Source organism: Rhea pennata, chromosome 12 (genome assembly GCF_028389875.1).
Source record: "Rhea pennata isolate bPtePen1 chromosome 12, bPtePen1.pri, whole genome shotgun sequence".
Taxonomy (NCBI): Eukaryota; Metazoa; Chordata; class Aves; order Rheiformes; family Rheidae; genus Rhea; species Rhea pennata.
The window spans coordinates 23,276,684-23,298,263 of record NC_084674.1 but is presented as its reverse complement, the minus strand read 5'-3'; the positions used below and the strand labels follow the sequence as shown (position 1 = coordinate 23,298,263).

At 39.7% G+C, this 21,580-nt stretch overlaps 1 protein-coding gene across 1 annotated transcript in view; it reads right to left on the bottom strand.

Annotated features, from left to right (window-relative positions):
- The window catches only part of DOCK3 (dedicator of cytokinesis 3), a 203,793-nt gene that overhangs the window by 70,523 nt on the left and 111,690 nt on the right, over nt 1–21,580 (bottom strand). The window contains exons 13-17 of the mRNA XM_062585966.1: nt 17,693–17,781; nt 14,935–15,060; nt 6,759–6,883; nt 1,294–1,456; nt 698–804 (exon numbers count right to left, since the gene is read on the bottom strand). Of these exons, the coding sequence (XP_062441950.1) occupies nt 698–804; nt 1,294–1,456; nt 6,759–6,883; nt 14,935–15,060; nt 17,693–17,781 (610 nt within the window). The remainder of the gene's footprint in view (nt 1–697; nt 805–1,293; nt 1,457–6,758; nt 6,884–14,934; nt 15,061–17,692; nt 17,782–21,580) is intronic.

Genomic DNA, 21,580 nt, shown 5'->3' with positions numbered 1-21,580 from the left:
TGCCTAACAGATCTCCTGGGTGCACAAAAAGGCTTTTAAGAGAAAGCCGGGCTTACCACTGTCAAGGCCAGCACACGTATAATATAGACCCGGCTTTAGAAAACGTGGTCTCCTAGCCATTGACTCCTTACAACTTTCAGGATCTTTCAGCTGTGCAATTTAATGTTGCTCTCTGAAAGTCACACTGAAGAAAAAATTGAGGTACCTCAGCAGGAAGAAAAAACCCCACCCTGCTACAGCAATGCCGAGCTGTAGCATTGTAACATGCTGGATTTGAAACTTGGGGCAAAACCTCATGGTTTTCTAGCGTACAGGTGCACAGTACCACAGGCTGATAAAACTGCTGAATGCTCAAACACTAGTGTGCCTGAATTCAAACTAAACGGGAATAACAGAAAATAAACCATCGTAATCTGAGGGAAAATGGTGAGTAGGAAAAAAAAGAAAAGAAAAGAGAGAGAGAGAGAGGAAGAGAGAGAGAAAATGAGAAAACGTATCCATACCTAGTCATATGATTTGGAATTTATAGAATTTTAAGCTTGTTTGTAATTAATCCATTCCTCACACTTTTCAAATGAGGAAAAATAAAACGATAACATAAAGATGTTTGTTTATTTAAACTGAAGTAGCGATGTAAGGAAATGAAAAGGCTGCAGTGTGTGTTTGAAGAGTTATGAGATTCTTTAAGAATCAATACCTTATAAACATAAAGCTCGTGAATGTCATCTGACAAGGTAGTACCATCATCTCTCATTAATGGAGTGAATGCAAAGCCAAAGAGCTTCTTTTCTCCCTTGTCTTTTGCTGCAGCAAGAGATAGAAATAAGGAATTATATTTGTATATATTCTGCCTGTCCATACATGCCATAAACTTATTTACTTCTCTGCATTCTTACCAAAAGCATAGAGCCCACATAAGAAATGAGATATGATGTACTATATCTAATTCTATGCAAGGGATCGAAAAGCCTCAAAACAAATACACACATGTTGACTGTAGTAAAATACAAAATGCATATAGTGTAAAGAAAACATGCTACAGTGAAAACACAGCAAAAGAACAGCAGGGGAGAACACTTGCAAACTGTTTCACAAAGTTTTTAATACTTCTACGCCGTTTTACAACTGTAGCAACAGGCTAATTTAACACTGCAGGATCACTAACATTGTGCTTTTATTGCACGTCAAGGTTGCACCCTTTCCCCTTCCCAATAACAACCCCATCCAACTATTAACGGAGAAGGAAAAGCTGTCAGCCTCGTTACGTCCCTTTTGGCCCTGCTTTGCACTCACTGGAGCAATGTCTGAACTCGAACCGGAGGTGAGACCCACGAAACCGGTCTATGGGGATGGGTAGCTTGATGATTTCCCCCCAGCGAGGGCTGTTATTGTGGTAAAGGACAAAAGAGTGATACGCGCTCCTGCTCGGCTCTCCTGAGCCCAGGCTGATGCAGTCCTGGGACAAAAGAACACAGTTTAAGACTAAAAGACAGCACATCGCTACATATGAGTCACTTTAATACACTCTGATAACCTTTATATAATTCATATCTTACCGTAGACATAAAAGGAAACTCAGAAGCAGAAACTGAGAAACAATGAAATCTGTAATTTTTTAAGAGCCTGTGCTTTAGGTCAAAGGATGAGCTATGGGACTGGTGCTACTGGGTGAATTCAACTTGAATTTGTTTCCTTCATTATTATTTTAGTTTTCCATCAAGCACAGGATATATTCAATAAACAGATGAGGACTACTAAAGGAATGGAGTGAATAGACTCAGCACTTGTAATCCTGGGCATCTCTGAAAATACCATGTGGTAATTGCAACAATCCAGGCCTGAAGATGTTTTTTTTTTTTAATTATATAGGAATAAGAATTTAGCTGTTGCATATATTAACAGGCTGGACAGAGTAGCGTTGGCGGTATTAAAAAACACAGTGCCTATAGTATCGCAACGATATTACTTGATAAAAGTAACCTGCTGGCCTTCAACTCAACAACTCCAAAAAGTCATTCTGCACTAGATTTATAAGAGATAGTAAAACAGTATTTGTATTTCTCCTAAAAATTACCTGCTGTGGCACACAAATGCTTAGTCTTTGAACTACAGTTCACTGCTGCAAACTTTATGGATATGAATAAGGGAAGAGCCTTTTTCTGTCGTTCTTAGTGTCTTTACATTTATACTACAATCCATCGCCTGAGGAGGGAGAAGGGTTTAATCTTTAACACTGAATTCTGGAGTAAGGTGCAAAATGCAAACATGCAACTCGTCTCTATAGACTCAATTATCAGGAGACCCAAATACACAGGTGAATTAGAGGGTGCAGGCAAGGAAGGGAATTTAAACCAGAAAAAGGGGCAGGATAATAATTTTATCATTTAAGGTATACCCTGCAATGAATGAGATATTCTTGCTACCTGAACAAAAAGAAGAAAAATGTATCCATTTTTTAAAATTTTTCAGACATTATTGAAAGATGCTAACAATTGAGTGAGAATGTTTTGAAAAAGAAACACTCATTCGCTTTTTGCACAGCACAGTATTCTGGAAATAATTCTGTTGTGTTCAATAGGACTGTTTCTGGGCCAAGACATATACTCAACAGCAGTGAGGGTTTGAGACAGAGAGAATATTTTTATTAACACCAAGTATGGTTCCACTAAAGTCTTTCCAAAGCTGTAATTCAGATTTGGGTTGTGCTGGTCAGAGAAAGTTTAGAGTTTTTCTTCCAATACTGGTTGAAATTTTGTGGCAATCTCCACACTGTGTTGTGTACCTTGGCATTCCTGCCTTGGAAGGAAGAAAACAGCTACACTTGATTGTGAAAGAAACTGCAGATAACGTGAGGGATCTTTCCAGGAGCGGGGAGCTCCAACAAACCAATTCCCCTCAGCCATGATGCACCAGCGCTACCTGACGCACTCCTTATTCTTAGTGTTTATATAGAAATCTATTACAGTCCCCTTGCTGCAGTCATTAGTATTTTCTTTTAGAATATGCTGAGTGAAAACTATATTTAACAGTCTCTACAGCTGCTTCTTTTCCTCCCATTTAAGAAAATCTATTTTATCCCCGAGTGAAACCAACTGTCCCGCCAAGGGAGAACAGCAGGAGTTAACAGGCACGTGGTTAAAAGCCCACGGCGCTAGCTGTCCATGCTGAGCATTAATCAAGATTAACCTTGATATAAAAACTGAACCAATATCCATTTATTGGCATACTAAAAGTACCTAGACTAATGAAACTGTGTTAAGTTTTAGGTAAATGGAAACCCAGATTTCTCAAACCTCATTGCCCAGGCTGGACTGTCAGCACTGATCACAGAATCATAGACTGGGTAAAATTGGAAGGGACCTCTGGAGATCATCTAGTCCAACTCCCCTGTTCAAGCAGGGTCACCTGGAGCATGTTAGACAGGGTTGCATCCACGCAGGCTTTGAATATCTCCAGAGAAGGAGACTCCACAACCTCTCTGGGCAACCTGGTCCAGGGCTCTGTCACTCTCACAGGGAAGAAATTCCCCCTCATGTTCAGGCGGAACTTCCTATGCTTCAGTTTTTGCCCATTGCCTCGTCTTGTTGCATGGGACAACTGAAAAGAGTTTGGCCCCGTCCCCTTGACACCCTCCCTTCAGATACTTGTAAACATTGATAAGATCCCCCCTCAGTCTTCTCTTCCTCAGGCTAAAGAGGCCCAGCTCTCGCAGCCGTTCCTCATAGGGCAGATGCTCCAGCCCTCTGATCGTCTTCGTAGCCCTACGCTGGACTCTCTCCAATAGCTCCATGTCTCTCTGGTACTGGGGAGCCCAGAAATGGACACAGTACTCAAGATGAGGCCTCAGCAGGGCTGAGTAGAGGGGCAGGATCACCTCCCTCGACCTGCTGGCAACACTCTTCCTAATGAACCCCAGGAGACCATAGGCTCTCCTGGCCACAAGGGCACATTGCTGGCTCATGGTCGACTTGTCATCCACCAGCACTCCCAGGTCCTTCTCTGCAGAGCTGCTCTCCAGCAGGTCAGACCCCAGCTTTTACTGCTGCCTAGGGTTATTTCTCCCTAGGTGCAGGACTCTGCACTTGCCCTTGTTGAACCTCAGGAGGTTCCTCTCTACCCAGCTCTCCAGCCTGGCCAGGTCTCTCTGAATGGTAGCACAGCCCTCAGCTGTGTCAGCCACTCTTCCCAGCTTGGTATCATCAGCAGACTTGCTGAGGAGGCACTCTGTCCCCTCATCCAGGTCATTGATGAAAAAATCGAACAGGGTGGGACCCAGTCCTGAGCCCTGGGGGATGCCACTAGCCACAGGCCTCCAGCTGGACTCCACGCCACTGACGATGACCCTCTGAGCTCTGCCTTTCAGCCAGTTCTCAATCCACCTCACTGTCCACTTGTCTAACCCACACTTCCTGAGCTTATCTAGGAGGATGTTATGGGAGACAGCTTCAAAAGCCTGGCTGAAGTCAAGATACACAACGCCCACTGCTCCCCCCTCATCTACCCAGCCGGTCATTTGATGGAACTCCTTGTTCTCGGAGCTTTTCCCCTGAATTATGAGGAAGGTTCATTTGAGCACGGATATTATTTGCTTCTATTTTGCAACGAAAATTTACATTCTGAAAGTTGGCCCAAACTGAAAATCTTTGTTTTAAGGAGCTGAACTGTAATAATGTCCAAGGCAGTTCTATAGACTTAGAGCAGCAATATGCACTTAATAAGATCACCTGTCTTCTACAAGGCCAAGGATATGAAGTTTGAATGGTAAGTGACCCCACGATGCTAAAAGTAACCCCAGAAGGCTGGTTCTCATCTGCTTTAACTATGGCAGAGGAGCTTGCAGAAGTTTTACATCAAGCAGGAACTACAGCAGTGATGAAAAACGATGAGACATGATTAACCTCCAAACTCAATTCTATGCACTATTTTTTTTTATGTGCATGTTTATTCCTGCACGCTGACATTTAGCCCTTTAGAAGCAGGTCTCTATATTCAGTTCAACTCGTGTTCGATTTTTATATGTTATTTTTCTAGTTCAGTTCTGCAGTAAGAGAGAACACAAATGTACCTAAGCAGTAAGAAAGGGTTCAAGTCAAAAGAAAGGAGAGTTCAACTTTTAATGTCTTAAAAAGCATTTTTACTTATTTTTCAGTAGATATCTGTTAACTTGCATCTTTATTTCTTACATAGAAAATGTTCATTATTAACTCATTTTTATCCTGCTGTCTGAGTGCTTGAAATATGAAGGATCTTAGGCATCATTATATGTCATGAACCAACAGTCTCCTTGACATAAACCAAGCATCTGCTCTGACTGCAGCTGTAGAGAGGAGCACTAACATAAAAAACAGTGTAAAGATTTTCCTTTGAATATGGGGTTTAAATGTCAAAAACACAGAAGATCCCTTGTGCGTAATGCTAACAGTCTCCCTATCGTGACAAATACAGTCACTTGAATTTTTTTTATTTGCATCAACTACCTTTTACTACTATTTGGGTGTTTGTACCATGCCTGATCCTCAAACCTGCTTAAAGCTCTGCAGTACTATTAAAGTAGTAATAACAGGTCAGAGTAAGAAAAAGGTGAGTTAATATTTGTAAATGACCTCTCCAGCTGAAAACACAGAAGTAGTTAAGACTGAATGTCTACAAAGTATATGGCTTTTACACTTAACTCCTGAGCGACAGCTCTAGTGTGATTAGCTACCACCAACGCTAGCACTTAAAGATTCTGACACTGCATTTTGAAAGGGAAAAAAAGACCTATGGGGTCTTAGGCAGGCAGTTGTTAAAAAAAAAAAAGATTAAAAATGCATTACTCAGTTTGAAAGGTATGTCCAATTCATATTGGACAAAAAAGCGTTGCGACCTTCCAGCAGCAGCTCCACGCACAAATTACTGCCTTACAAGAGAGCTGCTTAATTTCTAAGCAAATCACCAGCAACGTTTGCATCAAGGAAAAGCCCCTCTTTCAATTCAAACACCCAACACTGGCAATGAGTTTCATACACGAGCACTTTGGCATTCAGACTCTTCTAAGAGTACAGCTACAAAAGCTATTTTATTATGGGGAGGGAGAAAAATAAGATATGAGGAAGTTATTAATTAATACATTTTAACACAGGCATTTCTCCATTGCTGACAGTTACTTGTCTTCCCTCACCACCCCCTTCGTGCCCCACACAAGATGGACTTATCTACTGCTACCTTCTTTTCTTCAATACAGGCTAAATTTAACAGCAGAGAAGAGAAAGAAAATGGTTAAGCATCATCATCCAAAACTGGAATGTGACCGTCCCAGGATGAAGCCAAGCTCTTCGAAATAAGCTACTTATTTTCCAAACCTACACTCAGTACCTTAACTCTAATGGCTCTGTTTGACAACGGTCTCTCTCTTGTAATCAGTAATGTTGTGCAATATGTTATTTCATTTTATGTGCGTCATATACTCTTCACTTTTGTCTCAGACTGCAGTTATTCTACATTTTCTTTTCAGTACCGCAACTGCCATTGCATTTGGAAATTTCATGAGCTTTTTTGATTCATGAATATTTTCACCATGCCGCCTACTCCCAAATAGCAAAATTGCTCCAAACTTTTTGAAACCTAAAGAAATGAAGACCACTTCCTTTTTCATAAAACACATTTTAAAGGTAGGAGAGCTTTAGAGCTTCCTCAGCAGCAGTGACAACCAAACAAGAGAATACGTACGTGGAACAAGTGGACATAGTTGAAGCTCAAAGGGGAAACAACCATCTTACCTTCAAGATCTCTCCATCCGCGTACAGAACATACATGGTCACCTCGATGTTCTTCTGCACGCTCTTCCCACCTCTCTCAAAGTCTCCCTTTTCTAACGTCAGGTATAAGTCATTGCGTATATCACCTATAGGAAAAGAGCAGGGTGACATGCTTCAGTTCACTATGGAAGATTCGGTGCCTGTGCGCAGCGTATTTTGAGTCTGAAAATGGCTTTCTCTGCTCTGCAAGCCCAAACCATTCCAAGCAGCACGTTAATTGTTAATAAAGATGAACATTTTAACACTGATGCATTAAATCTGAGAGTTGTTAGTAATGCCTTTTGAAAAGTGCAAACTCTGAATCAATACTTGCTTTACTGTGTGGGAGCATGGAAGGGGGAAAAAAAAAAAAACAAAACCTCACTTACATTGCTTTGACTAGTTACCTGAGTTGGAAGCATGAGGTTAAGCCCAACAAAACACTAACATCTGATTTCCTGTTTCCAATATACTATAAAACAAATGAGTATTTTTGTGGTCATCGATAAAAACTAAGCTCAATTAACTCTCTTTCAAGCAGCAAATATATTTACTCATTATCATTATAACAAAAAAAAAAAAAAAAAACAACCTTTTTGGAAGACTCATCTGTAATGTAGTTCAGACGGAGTACGAGGGAATTACTGAATTATTTTCTGCGAGATGCCTGGCTGGCCCCTGGGGCCCGTATGCACACAGTACAGCAGGCAGCACGGACTCGTGCCAACTTCTCCTTACCTCATTTTCGAGAGCTTTCAGAGCACACAACTGTCTTCAGAAACGTAAGTGCTGGAATCTCTTTCAGCTTATTGTCCTGAATTTGACAGATTCTAGGTCTTTTTTTAATGTGGTTAATTAATTTGGGAAACTCTGTTGTTAAAATGAAAGCAGTCAAATGTAAAGCATGTAGCCAACAGGTAGCACTGACTTTTCAGTAAGAGTCGGTTCCTGTCACCACTTCATGGTGGTTCAAAAATTTTTTTTTGGCCACACGGGCAAAAATATTAAATACCAACATAGAAAAATATATAGAATGAAAACAAAAATTGGACCCTTTCAAGTTAAGTATTCTGTTAAGTGGCCTGGAGAGACTAAATAATGTGGTAATGAAACTGTTATCCAGCAAAGCAGAGACTCTTTGCAAGTCTGATTTCTTTCACTCCAGTACTTGGAGAAGCCGATGCATTTAAATCTGTTTACTAATCAGAAGCACAACAAAAGCAGCAGCATCTGCTTGCAGGCAGAGAGGGGAATCCTTTTGGTTCTGCCGAAGACGCACTTCAGACTTTTCTTACAGTCTCTCTCCGCACAGGATTTGTTCCTTAATCTACTGCAGGGACAGACCACAGAGCCTTTCAGTCCTGTCTTCACTTCCCTTTTTTTAAAATAATTTAATTTCATTAAAAGCACAAAGGGGCCAGCAAGATGCTGGAGAAAGCCCTCAAATATTTTAGCTTTTTGTTCATAGCACAGCGATGGAACGTAACACTCCACAATAACAGAAAAAAAAGTCTCCGCTCGGGTCCCTTGCTGTTCAAAACAGGAGCTAAAGCAGCTATACGCCCATTATAGGGGTATCAAGAAACAGCAGAAGTCAGGGCAAAAGTAAGATCAGGGGCGTTGGTTCCGAAACTCCTCCTGCCTAACAGGCTCCATCCTTTTCCTCGGCAGTTTGCACAATGAGGAAAAACAAGGTCTCAATTTATATGCTGTAATTCTTGTAGAAATTAATTGTACTCACTATAATTAGCCTTTAAGAGCTTCTTATTTATGACCTCTTTTCCTGAAGATGATCTGACTACACCAAGTCCAATGTCAGATTACAAATCATTTTCTAGCCTAAATTAGTAGCTGCATTTAGAGTGTATATATAGCATCTTATTTTCTATTAAGCTTTACAGGAGGGATATTACTTCACTAATTGAAAAAAATGCCTTTGGGGTGGGGGGGTAGAGGGACCAAGGTAACAGCTGATACACATCAAAATGAAGAAAAAAGAAGGGGAAAAGCATTTCAGTGAAGTGCTGTAGTTCATCTTCTTTTGTAAAAATACTTTTTATAGAATCTTAAAAAAAATAGGAAAGGTCATTACCCATAATTAAAAGAGAGAGAGAAAGTAAATGTATCTAGCAAAGACAAAAACCATTTGGCTCTTACCAGATACTGAATCCATCATTTTCTGGAGTTAAAACTACACACTCAAGCACTTAATTGGTATAAAACAGTGAAAACAATGTTACTATGAAGAAGTATTTTAAGAGTAATAGGAAAAAAATGAGTTGCAGGAAAGGCTATACATAGCATGTGTGCTGTTGTGCTTATGATACAAAGATATGCTCTGGGAGGCTTTAAAAAATATCAAATGCTTATCTATTCTTTCAAGATTTGAGATTTATACTAGTAAGATTGGAGGTTCTTGAGGAGGTTCTGGAAGATTAACTAGTTCCTTGGACCACAGAATAGTAATACTTTTCAGTAACAGCCTGTACTTTGGTACCACTTTCTACTAAGGGATCCTAAAGGATTTGGTACACTGAAGACAGGAATGATCCTGCTTTTATACAAGCAAATACTGTGTTTAAAAAAAAAAAAAAAAGTTACATAATTTATTTAAGCTCATGCAGGGGAAAGAAGCAAACAGATCTCTGACATCCTGATTGCAAGCAAATTTGTTTTCTACGAAGTCAATTTTCTGCAGCTTTGTGCCCCTGGAAAAGATATGTAGCATATCCCTTGTTGGCTTGGGAATAACAGCAGCTCACAGCAGTCAGAACCCGCAGGTCTAGTTTCAAGAGTATTTAGAAGTAACTTAGAAAAATAACAGTATTTACGGAGCAAATCATCTTTTTCTTTTTAAATGGTATTTATAATTTAAGAACCAAAGGATGTCAGGAGCAATCTATCTATCTATACAAATTAAAACTTGATGTATGCATTGATATTTTGGTAAAATGGTCCTATTAGGTCCTGGTGTTCTCAACTCCCTCTGAAATCACTGGGTTTAGCCAGTGATTTAGCTTTTAGAAAAGCCTGGCATTTTAGAGAAGCATGCTCATTGCTACCAGAGAGTAAGCGGGCAAGGAGGACAGCCAGAACATGGCTTCTGAAGAAAAAACAGTATCATACGTTTCTGTCACATATAAAACTGAATATTCCTCATCACAAGACTAAATCAGCATGACACTCCACTGGACTCAGTCCAGCAAGTAAGTAAAATCTTGGTGGCCTTTTGGCTGACTCTTATGGTCTTACTCTTGACCACCTCCAAAGAGCTGCCCAGCCTCTTGCTTACACGATCCTCCCTTGCTTGCCATCATGTTAACTCCGTTTTAGCAGTGCCCATCCACCACTGCGTCACTAATTTTTTTCAAGGTCTGTACTCTTGAAGAGGCCCTGACGTGCAACTCTTAACATTATTGGGAATAGTATTACAGCTGTGACAAGAAATGGAACTTTTACCTATTGCCTGTATTGAAAATAGAATTAACTTTTTTCCCCTCTTATAGAGAATATTATGCAAGCTTAACATCATATGATCCTCTAGCTTTTGGTGAACTGAACACTCAAATTATTTCAGTTCCTCTGATTAAAGAGTGGGGAAAAGGAACAAATAATACAAGATTACTTATTATCTATTTTTGGACTTTTATAAACAGAAAAGAATTAATACAACACAGTTTACAAATTTAAAGATTTTCCTGAAACATTTTAACTTAAAACACATTATCCACTCCAGCTTTCTATTTTTACTTGCTATATTGTGCCAAGTTTAATAATGACAAAAAATTAATATTTATTCTCCTTGTGTGTGCTTTTTTAGGAGAATTATTAAATAACGACGCCTTTTAGTCTCGTCAATTCTCTTGCCATAAGCGTTCTGAGAACAGCCGATAAATTCTGCCATGTCCCATAGGTGCTCAGATGTTACTCACCTCTGGTACTGATTCATCTGCCACATCCACTAAGCCTGCCTGCAGCACTTTGGCATGGAGACCGATAAGACGCCGTATCTGCCTCTCTTACCAAAGTTTCCCTATAACGTTATGATTTGTTACCTTTACCAATCCCCAACATTCCAAGGAAAAAAAACGTGAAGATGGGGGGGAAAAAAAAAGCAAGCAATAAGCAGACATTACACAGAAAAGCAGAAACTTACACCCAACTATCTTCATCTCTGCGTTAGAAAGAAAGGGGAGTGAGTAAAAGGAAAGGCAAGAGAGAGGAACCAGGAAATTAAGACAAGGAGAGAGGGGGGGGGAAAGAGAAGGAATCATCACTCACGAGTAGAAGATGAAGCATGCACATTTCATCAGAGGATCAAAGTAAAAGGCAGAATACTTCTCAGCACACGGGGAAGGGGAGGGATGTCCTTTGGGGAAGTGACAAACGCCATGCCTACGCAAGACATTTCTGCTCAGCAAGTTCTGTACAGACAGCTGCAATCCAGAAGGCAAACTGCACATGCCTCATTGCTTTTATCTCTAGGGAAAGGTCAAATTGTCGGGATCGGATGGACTTTTTTGAACTCAATAGCAATTTAGGAAAGGAAGAAAATAAAAACAAACCAGAGCAAAAGAACAATCCACCACCTCTTCTCGAGGCAGCTTTGGCTGAATCTCTCGCTCTGCACACAGAAGAGCGTCGTGTTCTTTACGATGCTCTCCTCGGATCACAACACAATAGGAAACGAAGAACATTTTACGTTTAGAAAGGAAGATGGGCACAGTTATTTTAAAGGCTATTAACGCTGCTCTGTATAACCATGTGAGATGTAAGCACATGAAGACTGGCTTCGCTTCATTTCTTGGTAACAACTAGCCATCACTCAAGTTGCTCATACCTTGAACATACCTCTATGAAGAGAGCTTCATAAAGGAACTAGTGCCACTATTAGGCAAATAGGACAGGAGAACTGTGTGAGAAAACATATAGCTACAAAACTTTGATGGTTAAGAAGTCTAAGGGTGAAAGGAATTCCTATTAAAAAAAAAAGAATTAAAATGTCAACTAAGAAGCCTCATTTGAAAAGCTAAAGCTATTTATTTTTAAAAACATAAATTTCTTGGTTCAGCAGATTGATCACTGAATATTAACAATACAAGGTGACATCACCTTTATTAATTAATTCAGCAAAATCGTTTTTGAATCATAGCACCTTGAAAAATCTGCATCTGCTTGCAAAACACAAGTTACCAGCTTTCTACTCTCTTCAGAGAGGAGAAATCCTGTCTTTAACAAGAAAGAAACAGTTCTGCAGCAAAGCAAGGAGAAGGTAGTTTGACAAAGACAATTAAAGAAGTAGATGTGGTTGAGAACTGCTAAAAGCATGTGACTTTTTTTGCTGTAAATCTAAATCTACAACAATATTAATAAATCTAAGAAAGAACGTCTGATTCCAGCTGTAAAAACATAGGCACAAAGTAAATTGATGGGCATTGCTTGTTTGGAAAGCTTTGCTAATCCAGTCAAAATGTAACTTATTCTACCCACAGTGTTTTAATCCTGGACTTCTAATAAACTCAGAAAACAGTTTGATCTATTGCTTAAAAAAAAAAAAAAAACAATGGGCAAATACCTGCTGTTAGTTTGAATAATGTCAAACATATTTTCATTTCCAAAAACTGCACAAGTAATTGGAATAAGCACACATCAGCGCAGGTGTTTTATGTTTTAATTTCCTATTTTTCAGGTTTAGAATACGAAGAGTAATGAAAGTGTTTTTTTTTTAATTTTTAATTACTCTTTAGCTGACAGTGACATTCTGTTGACTCTTCTGTGGCTGCCTTTGCTTTCTTACTTGATATTCAAAGACATATCCAAGCCTTTCTCCACAAATCTGAGCCATTTTTTTTGCCAATACAAATAGCACCTAATCTCCAGACATGCAGATCTCCTGCATTTGAATCTCTTTGAATTCAGTAAAGTTCGGAGTGTTCAGCACTTCTAGACAGGCAGTAATCATTTAATATAATGCTTGTCCTTTGACAAACTTGTTTGTACTAGTCCATGTTTTGAGTAGATCTACATATACGCACTCCGTTCCAAGTAGATCGTTATCTTACAATGTCTATGTTCTCCAACAAGAATTGTGGCTCCCACAGAAAAGAGATTAGCAAGCAACAGTGACTTTATGGCAGGTCTTTTGAGGCATCTAATTGGAAAAATTGATGGCCTGACCTGAGCTATATCAACATGTCAGGATACCTACTGAACATGTACAGTGAGCTTTATGATGAGAATGCTGCCAAAGTATGCTGTGGAATCTGGTTTCAATTTAGTTAAATGTCCAACGTCTTTGGGTTGAGTATCAGGAAGATCACAATCCTGTACCTGTGATTTAACCTAGGCAGACGTCTTTTGCATCGAGGCAATCTCTAGATTTCTTTATTAAGAGTAAAGGAGTTTGTAAATTTGAATCTGCTGCACTGAATAGGAGAATTGGTAAGGTTAGGGTAGGAGCACCCTTGCTGACTGCATATCAACATGCAATATTTGATTTATGCATGGAAACAGCTAACCTGTTTGTTCAACCCCTTGGCAAGGAAATTGCTAGAAATAGCAGAAGTGTATGGAAGACAGGTCTACTAAGCCAGCTTGCAGAAAAAGTCTGGGCCCAGAAAAGGAAAAAGAAAACAATGACGGGGAACGCTGAGGCCCAGAAACCATACTTTAAGCTTGTGAACATTTAGCGGTCTGAAGGACATTAAGGTCTGAGGGACAACTCTACACATGCAGGAGTGCAGAAAAAGGCAATTCTTGAAGGAGAATCAGTTCAGGTGTCTAAATGCAGCTTTTGATGTTGTGTTGTCAAAAATCTATCTGTAATCTCAATTTCAGCATATCCTCATGCAAGAGCTGTCTGCATATCAACATGCAATATTTAATCTTTTCTCTACTTGACTGCCCTGGGTTATGACAGAAACCGCTTTGCATTTCCTCAGTGCTAAAATTCACAACTGGCTTTATACTAGCACTGATTTCAGGTTACTTCAATACGTTGGGCTATAAACTGCAGTGGCTTAGCCGTTCTTCTGCAAACAGATAAAATGTGCCTTCTGCAGGTGACAGGAACCACCAACAGAGATATAGGTCAGACAGCTATGGGCGTAGGAGCCACATCTGCCATCTCTAGGTAAGTCATTCCCACTTACAAGTTACAACCATCTGCTCCTGTAATATGACTACTTTCAAGTGCATTAATAAATGAATTGCATATTATTCTAAGCTTTGTATGATACTGTATAAAAATTCTTATCACCTAGTCCCTATTTGTATTATATTTTCTGAAGAACCTTGACAACGAGGCTACAACTTTTCATACTGATATGTTACTGATTTTTTTCCAGTAATAAAATCTAATACCTCTCCCATTATGCTTTCATAAGATTTCCCATGTCTGCAAAGTCATCCTTGTTCTTGGTCATAACGCATAGCAGTGAGGTGGTATTTGAAATGCTATACATGCAAAATACTTAGTAAGCCCCTTTCTTACTACACTGTAAAAATCAGACTGTAAAATGCCAGTTTTTATATCTATTGATCGCATGACTGGCTAGATTCCAGTTTTTTCCCTAAATCAAGCCATGGCTATGCTGGGGCTACCTCAATTTGTGCCAAAACAAGCCACTGCTCCGGAAGTGAGGAGCAAACAGAGTACAGCAATGCTTCAGTCAAGACAGCTACTGCAGCAGCTAGGTGCTTTGTAAGGGCAGCAGGAAAACCAGACCAAGCTTGCAGCCTTTTCTGCAGCCAACGTCAACCAACGCAAAAGGATCATACTAACTCCAAAAATGAGTGTGGCAAGGTGGAAACTTTTTTTCCAGGCTTTAGATTATCGGGAAGAAGAAATTTCATACTCTCTTATGTTCTAAGAGAAAAATCCTCTACGCTTAATGTACATAAAGGATATATAATTGCAAAGAAAAGAAAAGGAAACCTTCAAGATCAGCAAATTTAACACCTTCTATTACTATAAAGTTTGGTTTCAACAAAAACATTTTTCATTGTCCCTGAATCAGGAATTGGCATTTGCTGACAAGTCAGGCAACTCCTAAGAATATCAATCTTCTTTGCAAAAGGACCCAGCCCAGTTAAACTTGTCTAGGCCAGCACATGAAAAACCTGACCAGCATTTTTGGATTGTAGCCGTTACATGTACCTGGCATTATCACATCGGGAAATCCCAGCTTCCTGGCAACAGAAACCCCGCGGTTAAAGATCATAGGATTTTCCCTTCGAATTTGCTCCATGTCACCACGAAGAAGCTGGAGAGATATTATAAGTCCTGCGGGTAAAAAAAATAAAAAAGAATTCATTTTCTTGGACCTAAGAATTAGCTGTCAGTGTATGCCAGGCATGCAGGCAAAATACTGCTTTGCTTCATGGTTAATTTAATACAAATATAAATATAGAAACATACATATATATATATATACACACACACAAAGTTCTTTTTTCCCTTGGAGTAACAGACATTTGAATGTGAAATGGAAGAAATACCTGCTTTAAGGGACTTGGAAGGATCAATTAGGAGCATAACATTAAGTCTGCAAATTTGTATCAGAACACTTAATTTTGCAGCTATGTCTTAAGTTACAGTGCAGTACTTTGCACTGTTTCTAATCCTTGTATATAGCAGGTTACAACACACATAACTGAACTACTACCACATCACAGAACGCTGTGGTATTTCTCCAAAGTGCCTTTACTCCCATCTAGTACCATTAAATAATCACAGTTTATCTGTTCCACTTGTTTCCTTTCAGTACCTCAAAATGTTTCAAGAGACCCAACTGCTCATTAGCCAGCTGAAGTTCTGCTAACCCTAAGAGCAATTTATTGGGTCTGCGAACAGTAAGTTGTTACCTTTTTGTTATGTTGGTTTTTAGTGAAATGAAACTAATGATAGCATGTATCCAGTTTCTCTTCCTCGAAATAACTGTTGTTCCGTGTCAGCCAAATTTGACAATTAGATGTCTAGAAAACACGATGCTCCTACAAGTTTTATCAACACCAGAGCTGAGATGAAAAGACGATCATAAAGCTTCAATACGAAGGCAAAGGTAGGCCAACCAGCCAGCTGGCTGATCAGCATGTACGAATGCAGAAGCTGCCAAAATGCTGTTTTGCAGCTGTTCAGCTAAGTAGGTAGGAGAGTGCTGCAGAGCACCGCAGGGAACACAGGGGCTTTAGGAGCATGGAAGAAAAAATCCAAACCCCTTGAACACTGTGAGCGTGCATGCACACACCTGTGCATTGCAGAAGGCTGTGAGAGAACGTAGGAGACAAATTTGTTAGAAAAAGTTCTTGACTGTTCCTGCTGCCTACAGAAAAACTTTCTTTCAGGGAGAAATCACATTTGCAGGAGCATTTCTGCACTGGACAAGTCGGTTCTGAGAGGCCCAACTGCATTACTTATGCTAAAATCACAACCGCCTGCAACACTGTCCATCACACCAGGACAACAAACCGTGCTAAGTTTCAAGTCCCTATTCCAGAGATGCACTAGATCTTAATGAAATGTTTGAAAAATATTTTAAAATGAAGATGACAAAGGTAAAAAATTATCTATTTCCCTTTCTTCCTGCTCTTCAGTGTCCCCACTTGGAAAAAAAAAAAAAAAAAAAAAAAAAAAACCACACGATAGGCAGACAACTGGCATAGGAAATATAAGTACAAGTAGTCCAAGTTTTCCAAGTTATAAACAATTCAGGATAATGCCTTAAGGAGAAGGGGGTGGGTAACCGTAAGTGCAATACAAGGAACAGCAGGGAAGAAGAGATGAGCTTTGCATATAATAGAATTCTTCCCTTGAAAACTAATTTTTTTGCCTACTGTTGCTCTTTAATACCTTCTCTGGGAGCATGGACTGCATATGCCACTAGAGTACCTGCAAACAAATAAAATTAAGAAAACACAAGTATTCAGACCTCAGTAGGCCTTTCTGAATCATATAGTCACTTAGTAATCAAAGCATAACTACCTGTAACTAAGCAGAACTGTATCTGAACAGCTAGTACCATTTGGGAAGCTAACTACAGAAGTCATTAACTGAGATAGTTATCAGGACAAGAAAAAAGGCAATTTACTTTCCAAATTTATCTATCATTAACTAGGAAAACAAAAATGGATTGGAAAGGTAGCAAAAATGCTGCCAAGACACAGTAATTCTCAATTACACAAAGAAACATCTTGTACTGAAACTATCACAGAGCGTGATTAATTTGTAGGTATGAAAACATTACTTATTTTTTGGACAGTCAGAGAAGTATCTCAAATGTAATGTCTATTTTTGCTTCTACTGGCAAGCCTTCAGTGTGCGTTACTCCTGGAATTTTCAAGGGAATATAGGATAAAATGGAAAACAAAAATTCTGAGGAATAAGATTTATATTCTTCAATCGACATCCTTCAATTCCTGCACAACCAAGCCTGGCCACAGTCAGTGGCAACAGTGTCACTAAGTAATCAGTCATGCTGATAGCTGCCCGCGTCGTATCCTCCTGCGGGCCAGTGGTTTTCAGAAGCACAGACGTACCCAGCAAACGTAGCAGCCAATAACGAAGACTCACAGAGCAACCTACTACTGTAGGAGGCCACCAGTTCTCTCCACCGCGCAGCTCTCTTGAGGTAAAACAGCATTACAGGTATTAATTACTGCCAACCGCATCCAAGAAAGATGTCAATTTGGTTTTTTAATCCTTGGTTAAATTTGCAGAGGTGATACCGATTTTTACCTATAAGGTTAGCATGAATGAATTGTAGCTAAAGAACATTTAAATCATCACAAGTAAATAAAGAAATTCAGCTACGTGCAACTTCGCATTTCATGGAGCATCTCTGCTATAATTAATTAGCAATTTGCTAATGCAAGTCTTTTGCTGTTGTTATGACAAAAACGTACAAGTAAATATTTACCATAGTTTGAGCTGGGTGCTGTGTATTTGGTGCTGGATTTGCGAATAATATTTTCATGGATCTGATACCATTCATTTTCGTTGTTACACCTAAAATAAAAGAACATTAATTCAAGTTAAAAGCTTTCTCCTGAACCACCTTTTGATGAGAAAGTCAGCTTTATTACAGTAATAACATGAAAGGTGATAGGTTTCCGATGAGTGAGAGAAATAGCACACTGCTCTTGTTTTTAAAGGTGGAAGGAAACAAAATATTCTCTAATAATTTTCTCCATTTTAGGGACCTGTAATGATCCTTCCATCATTGAAGCAACTGTTTTAGTCTTCATATTATGATGGAATGAGGAAAGATCTAGACATTTTTGGTTGAATTCCATGCACAAACACAGAAAATTAATTTAAGTTGAAATTCACTGTTGTTAAACTAGTTTTAATTAATTGTTGTAAATAGTAAATTGTTGCACTTGCAACAGGATTTTTCTTACTTATACATTTTACAGAATTCCTTGAAACACCATACAACCTCCACAAAATTGTAGGATACAGCCCAAAACTATGCTTCTGTACATTTTTCATGCTCTTGCTGTGGGAACTGAAGGAGCTCCACAGTTGTTTAATTCATCTACATGTAATTTTAATAAGTATCACCAAATGCTGTTATATTTTATTTTCAATTACATTGCTTCTGTACATCCTCAACACCTTTCTAGGATAGAAATTACAATATAATTACCTGTCAACAGACTTCTTATATTTACACTCAGTATTTTTACACCAGGAAAAATTCAGCTGTTAAAATCAATTTCAGTGCTACACGATGATTTGGCATGTGGATTTATAATCTTTTTCTAAACAATATTCATGCAGGATAACTGTCTGTACTGTCCTCAATCAAATTCACACCACCTGCACACACATCTCGCCAAGTCCAGCTCTTAATTCAGTGCCTATGAGCAAAGTCATTCTAAACAGTTCCTACTAACTCTTACCTTTCCTGTTAGGTTATGCTGTCAAAAAGCTCATCTCCGTGAACTCAGAGGAACAGAGGAAATACGGCAAACAGAGGTACCCCAATAGGCTAATTAGAGAAGACAGAGCACTCTGACTCTGTTCCTCCCAGGTCTATCAGAAGAGCATGGTCAGCCTCATGTCCAGGTGAGACCCATCAAGACAAGCGAACCAGAGAGGCTTGCTAGGTCACATCATGGACTGGGGTGAGGGGGTCACTGCCAACAGGGGTATGGGACTCATCATGGGATGCTGGGCAACAGCATTTTGCCATTATATGAGACTTGTTACAGGATATTTAGAGGAAGAACCCAAGGAAGTAAAAGGGAGGAATCAGAGCAGTTTGGGGAGGAACAAGCATGGGAAAATAGCGGGATAAGGGGTTAAAGAGGGCCAGTCACATGCTAATAGGCAGCTGGTCAGTACGCTTGCCTGGCCATGCCCTGCACTTGATCACTGCAGTCTGCCGTATCTTCTTATTAAACTCCCTTTCTAACCATTCTCCTGAACAAGCGGGATCTCTATGCTGTATGCACGTGCCTGTGTTAATAGAGGCCTCACCTCCAGCAGCCGGGATGGGGAACCACAGATCATCGGTCCCTGTGTATCTGCAGGACCAGCAACTGGAGAGAGCAGAGGACATGGAGGTCTAAGTGCCAGTGCCTGGAGAAGGGGCCATGGGTCATAGGGAGCGATAAACCTGCGTCGGCAGGAGCACGAGAAAGCGGAGCACACTCATGTGGTGTGAGTGCCTGTGTCAGGCCACAAATGAGACCAGTCAGCTGTTGTGCAAACCGAGCGTTTCCTGGAGTGAACCAGGGCGATGTGTGTGTGTAACCCATGGGTGTGTGACCCATAGTATATACATCATTTCCCCCAACAGGCTTTTAGCCTGATCAGTGAGAGAGGGGAAGAGGAGGAGAGCGCTGGGGCTGAGCATGGCTGCGCGAGGGCAGTGCTTACGGTCTGTGCTGATCTGTGTGGCCAGTCATACGTGTGTCGGTGCGTGCACTGTGCATACACATGCCTACCAGGACCTCAGCCTTGCTAGCAGCTGGGCCTAGGGCCACGGAGCTACAGTAGTCTCACCTCCATACTAGATTCAGCAACTCCTAACATTTCCCATTACCAACCCTGAGACACTTCAGAGCCTTAATTTCAGACCAATTACACGTCATTGTATCCACTGCAGGAGAGCTTCCTTCTGTTCTTTATTTTAACGGCTAGCTTTCCAATTTCCTCATCCATTCTGAACTTTCCTTCAGGACTGTTCCCTGAAATTTGTATACATTAATTTCAAAATACATGGTAATAAGAATTATAAAGCCAACAAGAAGATAGGAACATAAAGAATGGAACACGAGATCTATGGCATCACGATGCTATTCTGTTGAAGCTCAGGGATTTGCAATATGCAGACTATGTAACTGTGTAATGAAGAGTCAACATTGGCGTTATCTCACTGCTCTCCTCCATGTCCTTCATCCTTGTATTTAAATCTTTTAAAGTTGAGAACCATAAAAAAAAAAAACAAAACAAAACAAAAAAAACACTCTCCAAAGTATTGTGTCTGTCTGTCTGTCACAATATCAATATAAACATTATTCTGATGGCAAGATACGGACACTGGGTGATTGGGAGGAGCAAAAAAGATGTTTCAGTTTCCTTTCCCATCATGAAGAAACAGACACCTCTTAGTGACAATTCACAAAAAAAATCATCCTATGAACAAGAAAGCCAGGAAACAGGAGGGTACCTGAATGCTTGCTTTTTTCCGGACCTTGGGCATCTGAGTCACAAGTGCACATTTAAAATCTCCATTCAGGAACCAAAGCCAAGAATGCAAGAATTACAGTGCCAGTAGAAAAATAATCAAGGAAACTTGATTTTGTAATTTAGCAAGTAAGGAATTCACTGGGAGGAAGGAGCCCTAAGTGCAATCTACTCATAGCTCTATCTATACATTGTATACGAGGCAGACATTAGAAGGGGAGGGTGGGGGATATCCAGAGATCAGGGTCAAAAATTAAAGCTGCCCTCATCAGGCTGAAATGACCTAATTAGTAGGCTATTACCTGAAAGGTGAGCCACACGTTTGCTTCTCTTATGAGATGTGTTTTTAATAAACGTGACTATGGCTGTTACATTTAGCACTGGATTCAGCATCACCAGTTGTTAGGTGTTCTGGGTCTACTGATATAATCAGGCCCCTCAGAAGACGTAAGTAGATCTTAAGTTTATTAAGTTCTCATGTTTCAGGACTGAGAGGGGTTAGATATGCACTTTTACATATGCAAAGATGAAAAACCTTAGATACTAAGGTAGTAGTAGGGACCAAAATGTAGGTATCATACAGATTTTGCAATTGGAGGATGAATTGTTTTCCAACCTTTAGCCTTTTGGAAAATTAAAAACTCTTCTGTATACATAGGTAACAGTTACTGAGCTACATTACTACATGATATTTTACATGTCTGTTACTACTTTTGGTCTTTCTTTTCCTTATTTCAATTTCTGTCCAAAATTTTGTTCCTATGAAAACTATCCTACATTACAAATGCTTAGTGAATTTCCCAAATTATTATGCAAAGACACAAAGTATTTATTCATTAGAGAAAATTTTCTCAAGTAGTAAGATGTCTTCAGAAGTGTATTTTGTAAATGATATATCATTTTACATGATATACCTTAGTAATATTTAACTAATATTTTGTTTATATATTCCTGCTTTCAAACAGGAAAATACATTACTCAGCAGTTGTTAGACTGTATCTAGAATACGGAGCCCAGTTTTGGGCTCCCTAACCCAAGGCAGACATTGATTGATTGGAGAGAGTCTAGTGGGTGGCCAGCTGCTGGAGTACATGCTGTATGAAGAGAG